The sequence below is a fragment of the Xenopus laevis genome, chromosome 9_10S (genome assembly GCF_017654675.1).
Source record: "Xenopus laevis strain J_2021 chromosome 9_10S, Xenopus_laevis_v10.1, whole genome shotgun sequence".
Classification (NCBI taxonomy): Eukaryota; Metazoa; Chordata; class Amphibia; order Anura; family Pipidae; genus Xenopus; species Xenopus laevis.
In genome coordinates, this window is record NC_054388.1 from 33,871,696 (window position 1) to 33,893,078 (window position 21,383).

Consider the following 21,383-nt stretch of genomic DNA (forward strand, 5'->3'; position numbering starts at 1 on the left):
AGGTCCGAATTCGAATCGTACTAATTTAATTAATAGTGCATTTGATCAAATTTGATCAGAAGTTTTTCCCCAAATAAAACTTTGATTTTTTTTAAAGTCCAACAAGTGACTCAAAATAGGTTCTAGGAGGTCCCCCATAGGTCAAAATCTAATTTTTAAAGAGACAGATTTTCGAATTTTTTTCAAATTTAAATCGAATTTGGTCTATTCCCTAATCGAAGTACACAAAAAATATCTTGAAATTTGAATTTTTTTTCATTCGAAAATTCACTTCAACCTATGATAAATCTGCCCCTAAAAGTAGACCTCGCATTAGTATTAAGTATAGCCACTCCCAGTCTAGCCCCATGTCAGATTTCAAAATCAAATATAAAAAAAAATCTGCTCTTTTGAGAACTGGATATCAGTGCAGAATTCTGCTGGAGTAGCACTATTAGCTGATGTGTTTTGAAAAAAAAAAAATCCCATGACAGTATCCTTTAATATAGAGCCATTACAGACTCGTCTTATAAAAATAAATGAATGTTTCTTGCCAGTAGAAACTTCACTCAACATTTTCAAATGAGTAGATTGATCAGTCTTCAGACCAATGGTCGGATCATAACTGATGTCAAGGCAGACCTGTAGTGAGCCACAGGGTGTGCTGATGGGGTCCTCATCCCACCAAATATCTGTCAGTGATGGCCCATACCTGGGCAGATTGCTAATTGGAGGGTGCAAAATCTGCATCTTAAATTCCCATTTCCCCCTCATCCACGCTGTACCCTTGCCCCTCTCTATTACACAACAGAACAGGGCTCATTTTTGCTTTAGGGCAGGCCTGGACTGGCAATCTGTGGGTTCTGGCAAATGCCAAAGGGGCTGCTGTATGGTTCAATAGAAAGTTACCATATAGTGGGCTGGTAGGGGGCTGTTTGGGCCTCTGTGTACTTGGAATGGCAGGGCCTATTTTGACTCCTAGTCCAGGCCTGCTTTAGGGTTGTGCCTTTTGTGACTGAAATTCTTTCAAGGAGGAACCATGTGGGTCAGGACATGCGTATCGACCGGCTGTCTCATTTCACTGCATTTGGGAATCCCACTGTCTGGCATTCTTCTTCTTGGCAGGTAATGTTCTGGAACAGACCTGGACTGGTGAGTGCCCATGGGACTGCTGTAATACTCCATAAACAAATTGTTTATATAAGGCCCCTGTAAGAAATATCTGCCTACTAGCAGTAGTTTCTGTCATAGACTGCATTTCCTGTTTAAGAAAATGGCTGCCATTTTTATCCCCACTGTGCCCTCTGAGAGGCTAGAGACAAATACATTATACATAAGCACTTAACAATATATATATATATATATATATATATATATATATATATATATATATATAATATATATATATATATATATATATATATATATATATATATATATATATATATATATATATATATATATATATATATGCAGGTATTTCACTCTTTTGAATGACGGAATTGTCAATATCATTGTGTTCATATATTTTCTCTATGTCAGACAGGTCTGATAGCATAATCATTATATTTCCATGGCACAAAGGCAGCTTGCCCATCCTCTTCCTACCGCCCCCATTTCCCCATTTATTGGTGCTGCTTGTGTGTCGTTCTGTATCTACATCCCAGGCTGTTGCACACACATAATCGTGCAGCGCAAGCGTACAAACACCCTGCAGATTCCATCAGGGACAGCATCCTTATCGCGCTAGGTAAGTCTATCTGGCGCTTAACCCCTTTGGCTTCTACAAAATGTGTGACATGATACACAGAGACTACGGTGCCATAGCGCTGCCCCTTTCGTTGAAGGGGTAAATGTTATTAAGCTTCTCCATTTCATTCATTATCTCTGTATCCAGTCACCCCCCTCCCACTATGGCTTCAATTCAGCTCCCGGAGACTGGGAATAAAAGATGGGGGGGGGTTGCTGTCCCCTTTTGCTTATTATTGTTTGCTTTGCAGCAGGGGGAGGTGGTTCTAGGAGATCTGGGAACTGCAATGAAGAATAAGATAATTCATCCATTCTACTCCTGGCACATGGGGGGGGGGGGGTGAGAGCAGAAAATCTCTGGCATTGGTCTCCGTTTCTTTGTCATGCCACCATTTTCAGCTGCTTTGTGTGTGTGTGTGTTTTCTTTTGTTTTGTTATTTTTAAATATATAGATATTTGTTAATTTGGTTGCCTCCTAATCCAAGTAAAATCAGTCAGCTCTATTATTGTTTTTGTCATGCTTATTTCTGATTCATAGATACTGATGCACAATGTGTACAAGCTGATTGGGTGTAAGGTCTGTTGGCTGTAGATTTCATAGCAATTTGGTTAAAGAGCAATGATGTGGGAGTAAAGGTGGACATTACAATTTTTCTCTCCCTAAAGACAAATTTTAGTGTGATCTGACGAATCTGTCAGTGGACACTGAACGATCGTGCATCCATCGATTTTTCGTCCATCATAATCATTCGGTCAAGTTAGAAAATTTTCGTTGTTCACAGTGAAATCTTTCAATTGTTTGCTGCCCCCCCCCCACCCGCTTACCTTTCTGGGGGTAGGCAGCAACGCTAGTACGGAGAGCACAATTATGCTCTCTCACTAGTAAAGCCCAATTTCCGGTTTAAAAAACAGAAATTCGTCTCTTAAAGGCACCAGGAGCGGCTTTTTGCCGCCCCTGGAAACCTGCCTGGGGTGAGTTACTCAACTCGCCTCATTGGCGGAGTGCCCTTGGCTACCCACAGTTTTTTCTAGCTTCAACTAGACGATATCGCTTGAAATTATCTTTTTAGTTAATGGGCAAATCATACATTTTATAATCCTATAAAAGCGAAAAGATCTTTTAAAAATCTTAACGTCTATGGCCACCTTAAGGGCAGAGACACACGCTGTGATTTGTGGAGATTAGTTGCCCAGCGACAATTTTCCTCTTCTTTGGGGTGACTAATATAACCCGAACTGCCTTCCCGCCCACTAGGATATAAATCACAGACGGGATGGAACTCGGAGCGCTTTGTTTTCCAAAGTCGCCCAAAGAAGTGGAGATTTGTCTCTGGGCGGCTAATCTCCCCGAATCACAGCGTGTGCCTCTGCCCTAAGGTAGGTGCTTTAACCACCAGTGATAACTTTACCCAACTGTCATTCTGTCTCCTTGAAATTTATCTTTCCCTTTATATGCCTTTGTCCCTTATCTATGTTCCATCCTTTCTGCCCTATTGCACCCCTTTCCTATTTTCAGGGAGTAGTGTAACACAATGGATTTGATAGTGACAAAGGTGAAAAGTGAAACTGAGACCGGTGCCCCTTCTAACATAGTAACCAGCGATGGCAAAGGGCTGCCGGCGTCCTTCCAAACCCAAGGTAATTACAGAACCTCCAGTCTGGTACTTTGGAAAAAATAATAGAACCCGACCAGAAAACCACCAAGATGTGTTTTACAGATGTCTTAATTGTGAAACTCAAAAACGCATATCTATTAGTATACAAACTAGTAACAGTGAGCTAACAGGGTGCAGGGGCCTTAACTTTCTGTCATATTTGTCATGTTTGACTGGCAAAGGCCGGCATCTTGGTCCTGCTACTTCCCAGCAAGCTCCATGTACTATTGTATATGTCAGGCTTTGTTACTGAGCCTGCTCTCCTGACAGGACCTCCATCTGGCCCCATTCCCACAGTGTTTTTGTGCCAATGTTAATGTAATCAGAGTAAGTTTATACTTTACCAGTTTGGTTATACCTCCCTTACTGTTGTCTTGTAATCGACACAAAAGGAGGGTTGTGGGGCACTGCAAGGCTAAGTAAAATAAATAAGTACAATGGAAGTGCGACTGATCTGGCCAAGTTGTCTACAAACATATAAAAGAGAGGAGTTTGAGCAGTGCACATTCCCTGGTCCACTGTTACACTAGTCATTTCGTATCTGCACAAGCTCATGTGCAATATATGCAAAAACAGTGGTTTATTGTAAGTTATGATCATAAAATTTACAAACTACCATACCACATCAGGTAAACCTCCATATAGTGGTCCCAAGTTATTTATCTTTTTCACAAGCTGGCACCTCCCTAAATAGTAGAATTGCTTGGGATAAGTCTCCTGACCAAAGGTATCTGCCAGGTGATGTATACTGATGAAGTTGACCCTTTTATATAATTTAGTGTATATAAAACTCTCACTAGATTAACAGGACTGACTCAATCACAGCTTCCTGGTATCAATTTTGTGGTTTTTACCAATTATAGCAGTAGTACAGCTACCTCACGCTCTTTCCTCAGAGATGCAACTCCCCCAGCTCAAGGAAAAGAAAGGAGCTGGATCTGCTACATCAGCTGTGCATCCACAGGTACGGTTCTCAGTTACCACCTCCTACTGGTCTCCATGCCAAAGCTCTTTATCTAATGACCAAAGCCCTCTTGTACTGGTTGTGAGAAAGCTCACGAGACCACTGTCTTGTCGTTTGTAGTCCCTGTGCTGGTCTGAGCCCCAAGAAGTGATACCAAGGGCTCCACAACAAGACAACCCTTTAGAGGCCCAAGGGACAGATCATCAAAGCTCCTCTCAAGGTGAGAAATATAGTTACATAGGGTATAATAAATATAAGGCATTTGTTAAAAGTTCCATTTGTGTAGAACCTAATGTAAGGGTCCATAAAGCTAATGTAATACAAGAAAAGTCCTTGACATCCACTTCTCTAAGATGAGTTTGCAGGAAGTGAAGATGTGCTTGAGAATGGGATAAAGGACCTTGTGCATTTATTATATAGGCAGCTGTTAATTTACTTAATAGGAGGTGTTTGAATGATATGTAAGGATGAGTGGAGTAAGTCCAGAAGAAAATTTCTCAATGCAGCTTCTCCTTTCAGATGCTGAGGGGAGGACCAGTTCCCCCAATGACTCGTCCCTGAGTCTCTGTGATACCTGTGGCTACCAACACATGGTAGGAGGGACCTGCAAGACCTGTGGTGATATCTGTCGCTTCAAAGATAGGTGAGACTGCAAAACTGCCTATTGGCGTGATGGAAATGAGTGGGCAGTGAGCCAATCTCACACTATCTTCTTTCATTTCTGGGGTGCCCTCAGTAGGTCCCTGGTTATGGAGACATCACTTGTGCTTGGAGGAGTAGTTGAGACCCCAAAGCCAGTCAAGAAAAGAAGACCCAAAGAGTATCAGAGTCCAGCAGAGTCCGAGGCAGAGTACCTTGTAAGTACAAGGTGCCACTCAAAGTAGTGTTGGGGATACATGGAGGCATATTTAGGTAAAAAAAAAAAAGCTTGCCACAGGTCCCAGAAATACATTTCACTGCCCTTTTAACAATTTGGGTTTTTTAGGGTAATATTTAGCAAAAGGCTATAGTGAAAGTTCACTCGAAAAATATACTCCCATTCAACTCAACAGAGACTGGAGGAATTTCCATCTGGTGACCTATGAAGCTCAATTTCACCTTTTGATAAATATGCCCCATGGTGTCTTTGGGTAGTTAGTGGTGTAAGAGCATAGAAAGTATTGCATACATATTCATATGCACATGCATGGTGTTTCTGTTTAGGAAAAACAGAGGGAACATAAATCAGGGGACATTGAAGAATCATTTGCAAGAAGCTGTGAGAAGGAAGATTGGCGTCAGAGAGACACCCAAGGTAACTATATATGCACTTCTGTCTATGTGCTGCACTTAGGTATTTGACTGGACTGCACAGCTAAAAATCCCGCAGGTTCTCGAACTGTGGGGCCTTCTCCTCCCTAGGAGACCCAAAGAGGTGGATGGTTGGACAAGTCTGAAGGCAATAAATAATGAATGATATTAATAATAATCATAATGAACTGAACACTCATTTGAAGAGTTAAGAATTCCTGGAATCCCAGTCTGAAGGGCAAGTGGGCTGAACATTTGGCTAAACTCACATTTGCTGTGATAGATATTCTTTGAAATAAGGTAGGGAGACTCGTAATGTAATTTTATGTTAAGTAGGACCCTGGCTACCTAAATGTGCCATATGAGCCAGCAAAAAGTATGAATCTAGGGTGTGGCATAGATAACCGCTTTCTCCACAGCACCTCAATTTAGGCAGAGGTGGTGAGGCTTGGTCTTAACTGAGATACTAGGTGGCTTTCCTTGAAATTGAAAATGCAAAGGAGATCTATAGAACATTGTAAAGAAATGTACTCTCCATTAATTTGCCTTCCCTAAACAGTACAGTGGGAAATACTGTTCACCCCTTTTAGTCATTTAAACCAGTGCTGTTCAACATGAAAGTCTTCCTGCTGTGACTGCTTCCCTTGTGTAAGCTTTAAAAGGTATCAGTACTGAGATTAACTGCCCCCAGCATTGTTTATAACACCTCTATTGTTCGCATTTTAGACCCAAATTGAAAGTACCCACCTTGTTCACCTGTTCAAACCTCAGACAAATTGCTATTATGTAGCGCAGTATGAACTGTGGTCCTGATAGGTTTCCCTGTATCCTGCTGTATTCTACCTGCCCTCTGCCCCTGTGTGCCATACTCTGCTTGCCCTATGCCTCTGTGTGTGCCATACTCTGCCTGCCCTATGCTTTCTGTGTGTGCCATACTCTGCCTGTCCTATGCTCCCTGTGTGTGCCATACTCTGCCTGCCCTATGCTCCCTGTGTGTGCCATACTCTGCCTGTCCTATGCTCCCTGTGTGTGCCATACTCTGCCTTCCCTATGCTCCCTGTGTGTGCCATACTCTGCCTGCCCTAGGCTCCATGTGTGTGCCATACACTGCCTGTCCTATGCTTTCTGTGTGTGCCATACTCTGCCTGTCCTATGCCCCCTGTCTGTGTCAAACTCTTTCTGCCCTTTGCTATCTGTTGGACAAGAACCTCATAGAGTTTGTTAGCATTTAGAAATTGTTGTTAGGGGGCCCTACGGTGTTTAATCGTGTGCTGGGGGTGCTGTGTTATTCACAGAGGAAGCATATGGTTTTAAGGGTATATTTTAATATGACTTAAAGGAGAACTAACCCCTAAAAATTTATGTGGCTAAAAATGCCATGTTTTATATAATGATCTTTTTGCACCAGCCTAAAATTTCAGCTTGTGAATAGCAGCAGTGATCCAGACTTTAAACTTGTCACAGGGGGTCACAATCTTGGAAAGTGTCTGTTAAACTCACATGCTCAGTGGGCTCTGAGCAGCTCTTGAGAAGCTAAGCTTGTGGGTTGTTGCAAATTTTCAAGTAGAAAACGAGGTTGGCCTGTAATATAAACTTATGCTACAGGGCTGATTATTAAAGGTGTCTTGGCCTGGTACAGGTACAGAAGCTCAAAGCATAATGCACAACATTTCTACCCTACTTCTTTAGTTAAGCTTTAGTTCTCCTTTAAGATTTTCACATATGAGTGATGAGTGATATCTCTGCAGTGAGCACCAACCATTTGGTTTTTTGGTGTGCTGCCATTGTTAATGCGGTATGGTCTTGTGGTAACGTGGATATGGTTTACAGTTGGTGAGGTTTAAAACCAGGGAGTGGTCAACACTGGCTTTCATTATTGGGCCTCCACCACGGAGGCCATAAAATTCCGGCCCTAGTTACCACAGATATTGGACAGCACTGATTTAAACATCATCAGCCTGGCCAGGGGAAAGAGAGCAGCAAACAGTGAGTGCTATAATCAGTTATTAGGATGTTTTTGTGGTTACATATTACTTATTACTCCTGTATTTACTCACAGACCCATCCCTGATTCCTATTGTAGCTCTTCAGAGTTTATGGGTATTCTCCATAGAGAAACTAAGTTTCCATAGATCTAGGTTGTTACTGAGACAGACCCTCACCCACTTTCTATATTTCTCCTTAGACTGCCCGCCTTTTATCTGTAGTTTATATTTTTTGAAGTTTCTGGGGAACTGGGAGAATCTTGGTCTTGGAGTACATACCTGGATGAACTGAAATGCATTGCTGCCCCACTCAATCTGTTCCGGGAGGTGAGTGGGAATAGGGTTTTGTGGTTGTTCATGACGTATCCCCGCTGTTTACTTTATTAAAGACTATAGTGATGAATTTGGGATTATACTGTATATTTTGTCATGGAGGAGGTTCTTCAGCTGACTGATGAAAGATGCCTTCTTTATCTCTACCCAAAATCTACCTGGACTGTTATAATCCCCTTGTAGAGAACAGAAGGAATGGTTTGTAGGGGTTTCCATAACGTCAGACTAAGACGCACCGTGGAGTTCAGCCCTAAAAGATCATGCATGATTATATGATTATACTAATAATATTTACCCTAGGACATTTTAGAAGTATTTACTTTAACTGACTAACGTGACTAGCACATGACAGTGGGACTGCCTCTTTCTGTAGTCATTCATGTCACAATGCAGGGCAGTGTGTGTGGGAATTTGTGTCCTGGAATGTTTGTAATACCTCCATTGTGTATACAAAACAAATTGTGTGAATTGGAGGGCTTCACTGCTGTTGTTTGTGTTTGCCCTGGGATGTGACGGTATCCTCAGATAAAGAGGGACACCCTCAGAATCCCACTAGCCTGTCTGGAGATGCTTATATTTGAACAATATATTGAGGGCTGTAGGTTGCCCTGTAAGAATATAGCAGTAACCTTTCATAAATGCTCGTAATAAGGTACCCATAGTTCCTCATGTAATACACATTTGCCTTGCTTATTTTGCATGCCTTGCAGGCTGGTCAGTGCATGCGTTTCTATCCCAGACAGCAGCCCATGTACATCACTGATGTATCTGTGTATACATATCCTAATGCAGTTGTATGTTTGAGAAGAGACTGGCACTGTCCTAGGGTTACACTTTTTATCAGTACTGCCATTTCATTTCCTATCTTCTTTGGTGCAGTGGCAGCTGGGTACCCAACACAAGAACGGCTTTAAAGTAGGCATGAAGCTAGAGGGGATCGACCTTCAGCACCCCTCCCTCTACTTCATTCTGACTGTAACTGAGGTAAGAATACCTATGGTGACTAACTGGCATACATGAGCTTATTTTCCAACAGACGACAGCGCATCACTAGTACCAGGGTCGGCAAAATGCTGCTTTTTTATCAAATTGCCAATTTTCAAACCGGAAATTCGGCTCTTCTAGTGCAGAGAGTGCAATTGCCCTAGCCTCCTGGACCCCTCCAGGAGGCTACATTTTGGACCCCCCCCTAACCCCAAGCAAGCTGCCTCAGGCGGTGGTGGGATCAGGATCACCCTATTGACAGGCACAGTGTAGTTGCTGATATTTGTCTGAAATTGCATGCTTTCATGTTTTCTGGCCCACTGACACTCTTTGTAGCTGCACTCAGACTGACGCTATACCTGCCAGTGGACAAGCCTGGATTTGTGGAAAGGCCACTTAGGCCCGAGCCTTTGGGCAGCAGAATTTTAGGGGGCGGCACCCTGCCAAAACACATCCACATTGGTTCAAAAACACTGGGGATATGCTGGAGACACAATAATTTTTTAAATTTCCCATGCGGCAATCCCCATTGCTCCGGTCCTGATGATGAAGGGGAGGGAACAGGGGCGACGAATGGCAATGGGCCTAGGGGCGCTGGCTATGTAAATCCGGCACTGCCAGTAGAGATACACACACAGGAGCATATAGGAGTGCATCCACTGCTCTCTGTCTGTGTACAAAACACAGGCAGAACCAACTGGACTGCACAGTGCCCTCAGCATATGTGTCTATCATACCTCCCAACTGTCCCTTTTTCGGAGGTATAGTCCCTCTTTTGACAGCTCAACCCGCAGTCCCTCATTTGTACTGGAAAGTCCCTCTTTTCTCTGCACTGAACAGCCAGAAAAAGAAACAAAGTTTCTCACTTAATTGGCTTTTAGCAGAGAGCCCAGAACAGCTAACAGGTGCAAATAAGATACTTTGTAACAATTGTGAGACACAAAAACACAGTTTAGATAAGGAGAAATATTTTGAAGCTTTCATAACCTGCCAAATTTTGTAAAACAAACATGTTAATTAGGGGGTGTGGCCACAGAAAGGGGTGTGGTCAAAAAATTGCTGCGCTACATGCGGAAAAAAATTTTTTGTCCCTCTTTTTACTTCCAAAAATGTTGGGAGGTATGCGTCTATGCATATAGACACATATGTTTGGCAAGCAGAGATATTGAAGCTACTCCCATGTTTTTTTCATAATGAGATATTTACATAAAGATAGTAAACAACTACCTTTCTTCAACATTTTGCTGTGACTGTTTTGCCTTACAGATATGGTCCATTATGCAAGGGGATTATACAGTAAATGCACTAGGGGGCAAATTTACTAAAGGGTGTAATTTCACTAGCAAAGGAGATAGACTCTAGCGGTACTTCGCTCCCTAACGCCTGGCCAATTTGCGCTCTGGTGAATAGACGTAACTAGGCAAATTCACTAAGATTTTACTGAACGTTACCTCTTGTGCCAGACTTGCCTTCACCACCTCAGACCAGTCGAAGTGCAATAGAGTAGATAGGAGTTGCTATAAAAATAGTTGAAAATTTTTCTAAGTCTCAAGAAACGCTGGTATCTTTTTCTTTTTCAGGGTGATAGGCTGAAAAAGAGAGTACTTTTTTTTGCGGGTAACCGGCTTCCCCCCTACATTTCCCCCAACATATGGCACCTAAACTATACAGTGGGCTCAAGTGTAGGGCAATATAACAACTTTATTTAATTTTATTAAGGTTTCTTAATATGTAGTGTAATGTATTTGCTGCTACATATACGTCCATTCAACTGTAACTTCCCGCCGTATGCAAATTAGCCAATGCTAGCGCAACTTTGCTTCGAGCAGTAACGCGAGCGTAACTTCACCAGCGTTCAGCGCCCTGGACGCAACTTTGGATTTTAGTGAATTAGCGTTGTCCTGGCAAATCTACACCTGTCGAAGTGTTGCGCTGTGAGCGAAGTTGTCGCTGGCGAATTTTCGGAAGTCAGTGAATTAGCCCCTAGGAATCTAATTGTCTACTTTGCAAGGATCAAACAGGAATTTTTTAAATTTCTCTGTTCATCTTAAAAAAAAATAAACTTTTAACCTTTCCCGATTTTTGTCTCTTCCTTATGATCTCTGCTTTCACCACCACCTTTTATGATTCTGTACCCTTCTCTCCGAGCTAAGGTGTGTGGGTTTCGAATACGACTGCATTTTGATGGCTACTCTGACTGTCATGATTTTTGGGTGAATGCCGACTCCCCAGATATCCATACTGCAGGCTGGTGTGAGAGGACAGGGCACAAGTTACAGCCACCAAAAGGTAAATTATGAGTTGAATTGTTGGTTGAAGCAGCAATTAAAGCAAGGTATAGCCCCTGTTTGTACATGGCAGCCCCTACAAGTATTATATTCATGAAATAAGCAGTGAAGGGGTGCCGTGTGAGAAGTTTGCATTCAAAATCCCGTAAATTATGCAGTTCAGCTCAGTTGGGTCACAATTAGTAAACAGAAGAGCTAAACTTAATTAGGAAGTATGGCACTTAATTTCCAATGCACATCTTGGGGCGCATGCTGGGTTGACAATATGTAGGAGTGCTACTTCATAGCATGACACTCCTGATAGTATATCATTATGTAATTATTTGATCTATAAGTTAGTATTTATGTGTTCAGTGAAGTAAGAATAAAAGCAAACATTTAATTGGTTGCTGAATCCATGAGGAGGGTGCAACTTTATAATGTCCAGAAAAGTACTTTTTGTCTTTTATTAGTTAACACACAAGGGTGCCAATAATCTTTATTAGCCCAAAGTGGCTTGTGGGTTTCTTATTATGTCCTTAGCTGAACCAAGGCATGCTGTGCCATATTTATTACCTAATAATAAGCCACCCTGCTTGCTTTGTATTTTAAGGGTACAAGGATGAAGATTTCAGTTGGACCAACTATCTGAGACAAACTAAGGCTCCTGTTGCCCCAAAGCATCTTTTTGTCACCCCAAAAATTGTGAGTATTCTTATTCAGTCGTTTCCATCATCCATCTTTCTTTCTGGCCAAATTGTTCCATTTCTGCACCATTCCATTATACATTGTACTTTATTGATTCCCTGAAAATTAGAGACATTTCTCCTATAAATTTGGATTTGTTTTGCTAACCAGCAAGTGATGCTAGCTATGTATTATTATCCCGTTTTATTCATTTTCTAGTCTGTCGTTTACACCCCTACCTAGGTTCCCAGGTGCAGTATAATATATGATCATCTGTCCTCCTTCTTTTAACCTAGTGGATATCGGATATCACATAGCATTGCTGCTGTTCATATTAAAGGATATGTATGAGGTCACAAAGCTGTAAGATGGTTTCTGATTTGGAGAGACACAGATAGGTAGAAGTGGGAGGAGTAGAAGGGCCAAGTCAATTAATGGCATGCATATTTATTGTGCTAAATCACACATTGCTGCAGGGACAGTGGAGGATAGACAAGCTTTAAACACTGCAGACTATTAAACAGAAGAAGGTATGGCACCATTTCACAGAATATTTCACTAGTGCCTATTTGGGCATATTGCAAAGCTTTTTATTTTCTTTCTAGAACCTACAAACCTAGAATATGCATTGAATATTCATCTCTCTTTGGATCTGTCAGACTCTTAGCCTTAACCTTCATATCCTCAATATTCATTAGCCTGCATGGATAATGGTTACCCAAATCTCTTTCTATTTCTCTGGTCTGTATCTTACCATTTTTGGCCTCCTTTACCATTAGGGGGCACCACCTTCCTTGTTTCGGGTCGGAATGAAGCTGGAGGCCGTAGACAGAATGAACCCATCCCTAATCTGTGTGGCTAGTGTCACTGATGTTATTGAAGATCGATTCCTTGTGCACTTTGACAACTGGGGTGACACATATGACTATTGGTAGGAAGGAGAAGAACTGATTGGGACATCAACTTTCAAGAACCTTAGAAATGAAAGGACTGGAAATACATGATGTGACATAATTCCTGTACCTTTTTTCTCTCCAAGGTGTGATCCCAGCAGCCCATATGTCCATCCTGTAGGCTGGTGTCAACAGCACAAGAAGCCACTAACACCCCCTCAAGGTGAGGGGTGTGATGGTGTGGCTCTTTGCATGGGATTTGCATGAATAGTTGTCAGGCTCTGCTGGGATTCGAGCCAGGGACCTTTGGGTTTCTGGTTCAATGCTGGGCCAGGTGAGCAGCCTGTAGGGTTGCTCACTATATTTTACCTTGCCTTTGCAGCCCTAGCCCAGCAGCCTGATTTGTGCCTTGACCTTGGCTGTTCCTGCTTCCTGTCCTGTTCTGACTTGTACCTGTGCCGTGTCTTATATCTTCCCCTTCCCTGATCCAGTCCTTCTGCTCCAGTCCTTCTGCATTCAATCCCCAGTCTGATCTGATCCACGCCCGCACCGTCCTGTCCCATCCAGTCTGTTCCTGTTCCACTCCTGCTCCATCCTTTTCCTATCCAGTCTGTTCCTGTCCCGACTCATCGCCCTCTTCATCCTGTCTAGTCTATTCCTGATCTTTGCCCCTCTCCGTCCTGTTCCACTCTGCACCTGTTCCAGTCTGACCCTTCACCCTCGTCACCCTGTTCCTGCCCTTCTGTTCTGTGTCCCATGGGTTCAGCCAGCTCTAACCTAAAGGTCTCACCTTCCTCCTGCTGCCTCCACAGAGCCCCCTACCTAATCCTTGACAATAGTCAAGTAATACAAACAGGTCCAGGAGAGAAGAAATATTGGCTAGTTAGATATGGGAGTAGATGAGGAGGAAAAGAAGCACACCGGCACACAAGGAGTGTAGTTGCAGGGCAAGCCCTTGCTAAAACTTTGTCGGAGCCCCGAAACGTTGCACTTCCGTAGTAAAAAGTTTTTGCAAGGGCTTGCCCTGCAACTACACTCCATGTGTGCCGGTGTGCTTCTTTTCTACTGGATTGGGAGGTTGCCGTATCCTCCAAAAATTGGGCACCAAGTTTATTGTAAACACTAGAAGGAGGGTGTGCGAGTGCTTATCTATTACATGGATGAGGAAGAAACATCTGGCTGCTTGGATAATGTGGGAGAAATACATAATTGACTGGATGTATAGGGAAGAAAAAAAATACATCATTGGTTGGTAGAATATTAAAGGGGTTGTTCACCTTCCAAACTATTTTTTTCAGTTCAGTTGTTTTCAGATTGTTCCCCAGAAATAAAGACTTTTTTCAATTACTTTCCATTATTTAATTTTTACTGTTTTTCCAAAATCTAAGTTTAATGCTCCTGTCTCTGGTGTTTTATTCTGGCAGCTCAGTAATTGAGGTGCAGACCCTAAACTGTTGTAATTTTGCAACATTTAGTTGACACATTTCTCCGCAGTATCTGTGGAATATTAGCAACTATTTTATCAATTCTAACAGCTGTCTGTAATGAAACCCAGAGATTCTGCTAGGGACAAAGATAAGAAATGTATCAACTAAATGTATCAATTTAGAACAGTTTACAGGGTCGACGAACCCCTCCCAGAGCTGCTTTAAAAGGTGAAAAATTACACTTTACACTTCAATATTAGAATTGTGACACATAGAAAATAGAAAGTAATTGGAAAAAGTCGTTATTTTTGGTTATTTATCTGAAAAAAAATAGTTGTTTGAAGGTGAACAACCCCTTTAAAGGTGGGTTGCATTCATGGTCTGGTTGGATTCTGGGGAGGAAAGAAATCATGATTAATTTGATATAACTCAAACTTGTAATACAATTTCCAGGTCTCAAACATTAAACTCACCAAGTCTGAAAGAAGGTCCAGGTGCAGCACCCTGATCCTTCAGCTAAGGGAGCGGATAACACTATATTGTAGTAGAGCCGACACTCAAAGACAAATCTTCTAGACAGACTTGTAAAATGATTTGTAGTTTATTAGTTACAACAGGATACAGCCTGTTGGAGGCTGTATCGTTTGTATACTACGGAAAAAAAAACCATCAAGCCATATGTAACTTTAAAAGTCTTTATTCATAAATAACTTACCGAATCTCCTCTTGCACTGATCTTCAGAAAAGGCGCCACACGATGGATCACCCGACTGCCTTTTCTGAAGAGGAGCGCAAGCAGAGATTCGGTGAGTTATTTCTAAATAAAGACTTTGCGATTTTAAAGTTTAATGTGTGTTGGTGTTGTTTTTTTTCGTAGTATACAAACAATTTTTTTAAAAAAAATGTTGACGTTACTGATCCTTTAAGGAGATTGGAAACTGCTCAACATACTGCAGGAATGGAATTCAAGAGATGCAAGAAAACTGTTACTAAGAGCTATAACTACTTTTTTATTGTGCCCATAGATTATCCTGACCCCGAAGGCTTCTCATGGGATAAATATTTATTAGAAACGAAGACGGTTGGAGTGCCAGCACAAGCCTTTCATCCGGTAATTATTTACACTTTACACTGATGGCCCATAACTTGACATGCAAATTGGTCTCTTACTGACAACATTGTTGATCTTCACCCATTACACTAAATTGCAAATTACATTTTCTTTGCTAGAAATGTATTATTTGACATGCCATTAAAATCCCCACTAGACAGTGAAACCAGCCATGGCATATCCCATTACTATACCCTGTAGTACCCTAAATATTTTTATAATCAGTCTCCTTTATGTATCTACACATATACATTGTCTTTTTCTATTTTCACTTTCTTCGGTTATACTTTCTTCTTCTCTTCTTCTTCTCATTTGTTCATCATTCATGAGTTTTTCCCTCTTGTTACTAATTTTTCAGCGCCCTCCTCACGGTTTCAAAGTTGATATGCGAATGGAAGCTGTGGACAGGAGAAGTCCCTCACTGATACGTGTATCTTCTGTGGTGGAGGTAGAGGAATTCCGGATAAAGGTAGGACATTTCTACCATACACTAGAACATATACCACCATCAGGCGTGACTGCCAGTCTGTGGATTATGACAAAGAGGCTGCTGTAAGATGCCACAGACACTCAGTTTTTAATGGGGGTCTGTTTGGGCCTCTGTGTACTTGAAATGACAGGGCCTATTTTGAATCCCAGTCCTGGCCACTGCCTCCCATGTTGGTATAAGGTTGTGATTCAGTTGTACAGTAGTAGACAAGTCAAATTACTCCCCCCATCATTCATTTTCAATTCTGTTACTAAAAAATATTTTTCCTAACGCCTTAGGTTCACTTTGATGGTTGGAGTCATATGTTTGATTTCTGGCTGGATGCTGACCACCCAGATCTCCATCCTGCAGGCTGGTGTCAGAGAACGGGCCATCCTCTTCAAACCCCCCTCAGTAAGTGCTTATGACTGTATTAGGCTATGGACACATAGGCTGTTTTCAGCAGGTGATCAGCGGCTGTTTTTAGCATGAGTAATTTGCAGGATGAGAGAAGCAGATCTGCTCAGTGCCCCTGCTCCATTGATTTGAATCCAATACGCAAACTGAAAACAGCCTGTGTGTGTCCATAGCCTAATTGTCAGTCTTTAGAAATGTGGTTCCTGATGACTGCCACGTATACAGTGGGTTTTATTGTTTCCTAGATATATGTTACCTTTATGAAGCTCAAACAGACATCCTTCTATGCCACACAGACAAAATACACTACAAACTGAATACATTACAGCAGGAGTCCCCAACATTTTATAATGTGAGCCACATTCAAATTCACAACACAAGCATGAAAAAAGTCCATGGGGATGCCAATTAAGGGCTCTGACTGGCTATTTAATAGGCCCTATGTGGACTAGCAGCATATAGGAGGCTCTGTTTGGCATTACATCTGGTTTTTAGGCAACCAAAACTAGCCTCCAAACCAGGAATTCAAAAATAAGCGCCTGGGAGCAACATCCAAAGGGTTCTCAATTACTAACCATTCTTTCACCTGGCAGAGGCACCATCTCGGCAAATCTGCTGCTGCTATTCACAAAACGATGTGCAATACAGAGTCAAATTGTTAGTAGGGTCACACCACATATGGAGGGATATATGGAGCGGTTGTTACAGAGAAGGTTACATAGAGCAATAGGAGGGTTGGCTCAATGGAGCGGTATTAGGAGTTATAGCAGAACATGTTAAGATTCAAAAAGTTGGCCAATGTACATTACTTATATGGACTAGAGAAATTCTTAAAACCAATAGCAAGGGTTAAAGTAAGTAACTACTGTATATGGTTTAATACAGTGTCATAAAATGGATAAATAATCGCCAACTTCACTTTCCTTAGGGAAAGGGTTAACCCATTGCTTTTCCTTCCTTCCTTCCTTTAATAATACATGTCCCAATATTTCTTAACCTATTATGACAGTATATAAGTGGTTTGCAAAATCTGGAGCTGACCTCCTGTTAGGGGCCCTAGAGCATTGCCTGGTCGGGCCTGGACTGATATGGGGACAATGTCAGTTTTCTGTACAAGATAGTGATGTACTTGACCTAAGCTTAGATGTAAATTAGGCTGTGTTTTAGTGTACACGCTTATATCCTGTCCTAGTTATTCATGTTACTGTTACTAAATGACTTATATAAAATGCTCATCTATGAACTATGGGGGTCTCTAAATAATAGTTGAGCCTTTAAAGGAGGACTTGAACAAAAAAAAGCATAAATCTTTCTGCCCTTGAGCTCTCTACTGGTAACATTGTTAACTGGCAGCAAGGAAATAAATGTGCATATGGTTACTGGTTACATTTTCCAAATAGTACAGCAGACTTATTACTGTCATGTTTATATAACAATGCTAATAATATTACCAGCCCTGTATGAAAAATAAGTCACAATTCCATAGAGGCCATCTATGTTGCCCATTTAACCCCATGTTTTTTTTATTTGTAATTCATTCACTCTCTATTTAGGGTACAGAGATGTCTCCAACATGTCCCCTGGGCCCTGCGTATCACTCAGCTGTAAGGAGATGTCACACACAAGGAGCAGCAAATACAGTTTGCAGCACAGGTCAGGATCCATCTTTCATAGCAGGCCCTGCTTGTATTGTAATAAAGATTTACTGTTTGCTAACAGTTGTACCCTATCCCTTTGCCTTGATGTAGAAAGTGCCCTACTCCAGGCTGTGATGGTTCAGGACATGTGACGGGAAGGTTTACGGCTCACCACTGCCTGTCCGGCTGTCCTCTGGCTGATCGCAACCAAAACCCAACGAGGAACAGGAATCCCATTCCATTTCCTTCCCGTAGGAAATCTCGACACCACGGCAGGTAAAGGGGTGTCATTGTATGGTGGGAAACGTTATTGTTTTTTCTTTTTGTTTAAAAGAAGATAATTCTAGTTTCTGCTGCTAGGATTGGCCGTCCTCCAAAGTATCGCAGGGTCCAACAGGATAGCTATCAGGGTGAGCTGATCTTTCTTGTCATTTTCTCCATTGTGATATCACTTCCTTTTTGTAACTCTATATATAACTATAGGGAGCTTCTCTTTTTGGTCACATTCTCTTTTACTCTTCCTGTTTGTTCCTGTGAACCAGACCCAGTGCACCAGTCTTTTTTCATGTCTGCTCTTTCTGTGCACCCGGATCGTGCCTATGCTCACTGTTGGGAGCAGCACTGCCGCCTCCTGCCTGGTGTGGCTGGTATCAGCGCTAGCACTGTATCTAAATGGAGCACAGAAGAGGTAAATATTTGTCAAGGTATCATACCTTTCTCTTGGGTCATACTTTGTCACTATAAATACAGTAGAGCTTACTACCAGTGTCACAAATATAAGACAAGCCACACAGGCATAACAGTCTCCACATTCTCTACCTCTCCAGGTCTTTAGCTTTGTACAGACCTTGACTGGTTGTGAAGACCAGGCCAGATTATTCAGAGAGGAGGTGAGAACAACAACTTTAAGGGACTAATACCATCCTTGAACCATTGCACTTCCCTTCATACAAACAGGCTTTCTCTCATGATCATGTGTCCTTTTTTACTGGTTCCCATTGTTTTCTTTCAATGACTCTACAGCAACACCACCTCTCTCAAAACAGCGGCTTTATGGTGTATGTGATTCCCACAATGTCCCACAATTCCTTTCTGCCATTTCAGCACACTGCCATCTTACTAGTTTCATAACTCATAACAGTTCTGTAGCAATCGCTACTGACTCACCCAGTTGGCTCCCATCCTATTTCTGTCCCTGTAGATGATAGATGGGCAGGCACTTCTACTTCTAACCCAGACTGATATTGTGAAAATCCTGTGCATTAAACTGGGACCCGCAGTCAAGATCTACAACTCTATTCTTATGTTCAAGAACACCGAAGACTCTGTTGATTGAGCAGAGATCCCAATTGGCCCTACCCAGTAGTCCTGGGACATGAAACGCATGTCCTTGTCGCAGTCGTGTGAGGGTGTTATTCTGTTATACTAAACAGTGTTCCAGAAAAACTGCATTTGTGTTAACTAATGACAGCCTCCATTGCATCTTGATAGAAGGCAGACCCAGATTTTGGTGCCCATGCTGTGGGAACTTCAGCTCAAAAAACAGGGATCCCATACAGGCAGTCTAGGGTTCACATTTGGAATGACATTTGGCCCCCATTGTAGTTCCGTAAATGTAGGTATGTTTCTTTCATTCTTTTAGAATGAAAGCTAATGTGCAGCCCTATAAAGCAAACTCTCTAATTCTACTGCATGTCACCACTGGTGGAGCTCACAGACTCAGTTCCTTAGTATAGAACAGACTATGGAAACTGCAGTCAAACAAGTTTACTGAGTTCCAAATGCATGAATGAATGAGTGAATAGTCTCTGTGCCTATGAACCCATAATGCATTAATGACCAGTGACCTCCCTTCTCCAAATACTTCTGTTAAGTCTGTTCTGTTAGATGCAGTGCCCACTCTGATGGTTTGTCATTTTGTATATTTGCTGAAATGCTTTATAAATAAATGATCTATATGTATATTAAATCTTCTGCCTTATCTCCAGTTATCTATGATTCTTCTGCTGTTGCTACATTTCTTTCATTCAAATCGATACTGACACGTTCCTATAAAAATCATAGGAACGTGTCAGTATCAAGTAAATGCTGCACCTGGAATAGTTCACCTCAAAGCCGCCCCCGGTCCCCCCACACCTGCATTCACCCGACCTTCCGGCACTGCTAAATGATCTTCTGTACCGTTTCAGTGACGCTGGGCTGGGGGGTGTTGCAATCCTTCCATAGGCTGATTATGAATAAAAACAGGAATTCAGTCTATGAAAGGATCTTTGAGAGGAAAATATTCGCCGTTAAGCACCTCCTTGATATGAACACGTTCCTATGATTTTGATAGGAACGTGTCAGTATCGCTCTAACCATCACTGCTTCTTTTCTTTTACCAAATTGAGTTTTGGCCTATAAGTAGCAGGCACTAAGAGGTTAATGGGATTCTGCCATGATTTTTATGATGTAGTTTATTTCTAAATTACACTGTTTACACTGCAAATAATTCACTTTACAATATAAAATTTAAATCCTGAACCAGCAAGTGATTTTTTTTTTTGTTGCAATATTGGTGCGTAGGCAGCCATCTCAGGTCATTTTGCCTTTCGGAAAGAGCCAGCACTTTTGTGCTTTCAGAAAGAGCCAGCACTTTAGGGTGGAACTGTTTTCATACAGGCTGTTGTTTCTCCTACTCAATGTAACTGAATGTGTTGCAGTGGGACCTGGATTTTACTATTGAGTGCTATCTGGTTACCTTCCCATTGTTCTGTTGTTAGGCTGCTGGGGGGGGGGGGTGATATCACTCCGACTTGCAGTACAGCAGTAAAGAGTGTTTATCAAAGCACAAGTCACATGACTGGGAGCAGCTAAGAAACTGACGATATGTCTAGCCCCATGTCAGATTTCAAAATTAAATATAAAACAATCTGTTTGCTCTTTTAAGAAATGGATGTCAGTGCAGAATTCTTCTGGAGCAGCCCTATTAACTGATGCGTTTTGAAAAAAAAATAATTCCATTTTCCCTTTAATGATTAACCAGCCCCGTTTCAGCTCCTTGAGAGAAACATTTGACTTTCACAACACTACACTCCCCCTTCTCTCCCCCACCCTCCTCCTCCTCTCTCCTCATCCTCCACCTTGTTTCTCTCCACCTACAGCAATTAAAAAACAAGATTTTAGAAGTAAGCAGAGGTAAGTCTCAACTGGGATCCGCTTAGAAGAAGGACCCCACCAGCAGTACCTGACAGGTACGGGGTTGAACATAAGAGGCCTCAGTGGTTAGGAGTTACTCACAGTGTCGGCCTGGGACACCAGGGGCCCATCAAAAAACCTTAGACCAGGGGCCCACTCACAGTACTATTATTCTTCCTCTCCTCACTCAACCTTATTCCACTAGTCTCTTTTCTTTACATACTATAATCAATTATTCCATCTATTTAGCCTCTTTTTCTCATAGAAATAGGGAATGACCATGACATAGACCAAATGTTTAGCAGCATGAGGATCCACTGACACCTGGGCCCACCAGGACTTTTCCTTGTATCCCGGTG

The 21,383-nt window shown here is 41.9% G+C and overlaps 1 protein-coding gene across 6 annotated transcripts; it reads left to right on the top strand.

Moving 5' to 3' along the window:
* Positions 1 to 1,500: 1,500 nt before the first annotated feature.
* l3mbtl1.S (L3MBTL1, histone methyl-lysine binding protein S homeolog) lies at positions 1,501 to 19,821 on the top strand. Of its 6 annotated transcripts, none has more exons than XM_041578585.1 (23): positions 1,501 to 1,729; positions 2,984 to 3,105; positions 3,245 to 3,366; positions 4,247 to 4,347; positions 4,468 to 4,567; positions 4,867 to 4,990; positions 5,087 to 5,204; positions 5,551 to 5,641; positions 7,861 to 7,949; positions 8,835 to 8,939; positions 11,093 to 11,228; positions 11,820 to 11,911; positions 12,673 to 12,824; positions 12,933 to 13,009; positions 15,239 to 15,324; positions 15,683 to 15,793; positions 16,093 to 16,207; positions 17,764 to 17,863; positions 17,959 to 18,123; positions 18,208 to 18,257; positions 18,390 to 18,535; positions 18,675 to 18,737; positions 19,049 to 19,821. In XM_041578585.1, exons 3-23 carry the CDS (start codon positions 3,261 to 3,263, stop codon positions 19,181 to 19,183), a joined length of 2,262 nt encoding a protein of 753 aa, XP_041434519.1. In that variant the 5' UTR covers positions 1,501 to 1,729; positions 2,984 to 3,105; positions 3,245 to 3,260; the 3' UTR covers positions 19,184 to 19,821. The 6 variants fall into 6 exon arrangements, with proteins under 6 accessions (XP_041434519.1, XP_041434517.1, XP_041434520.1 ...); XM_041578583.1 differs by having other exon boundaries at positions 1,502 to 1,729; positions 5,084 to 5,204; XM_041578586.1 differs by having other exon boundaries at positions 1,502 to 1,729; positions 4,280 to 4,347; positions 5,084 to 5,204.
* Positions 19,822 to 21,383: the final 1,562 nt, after the last annotated feature.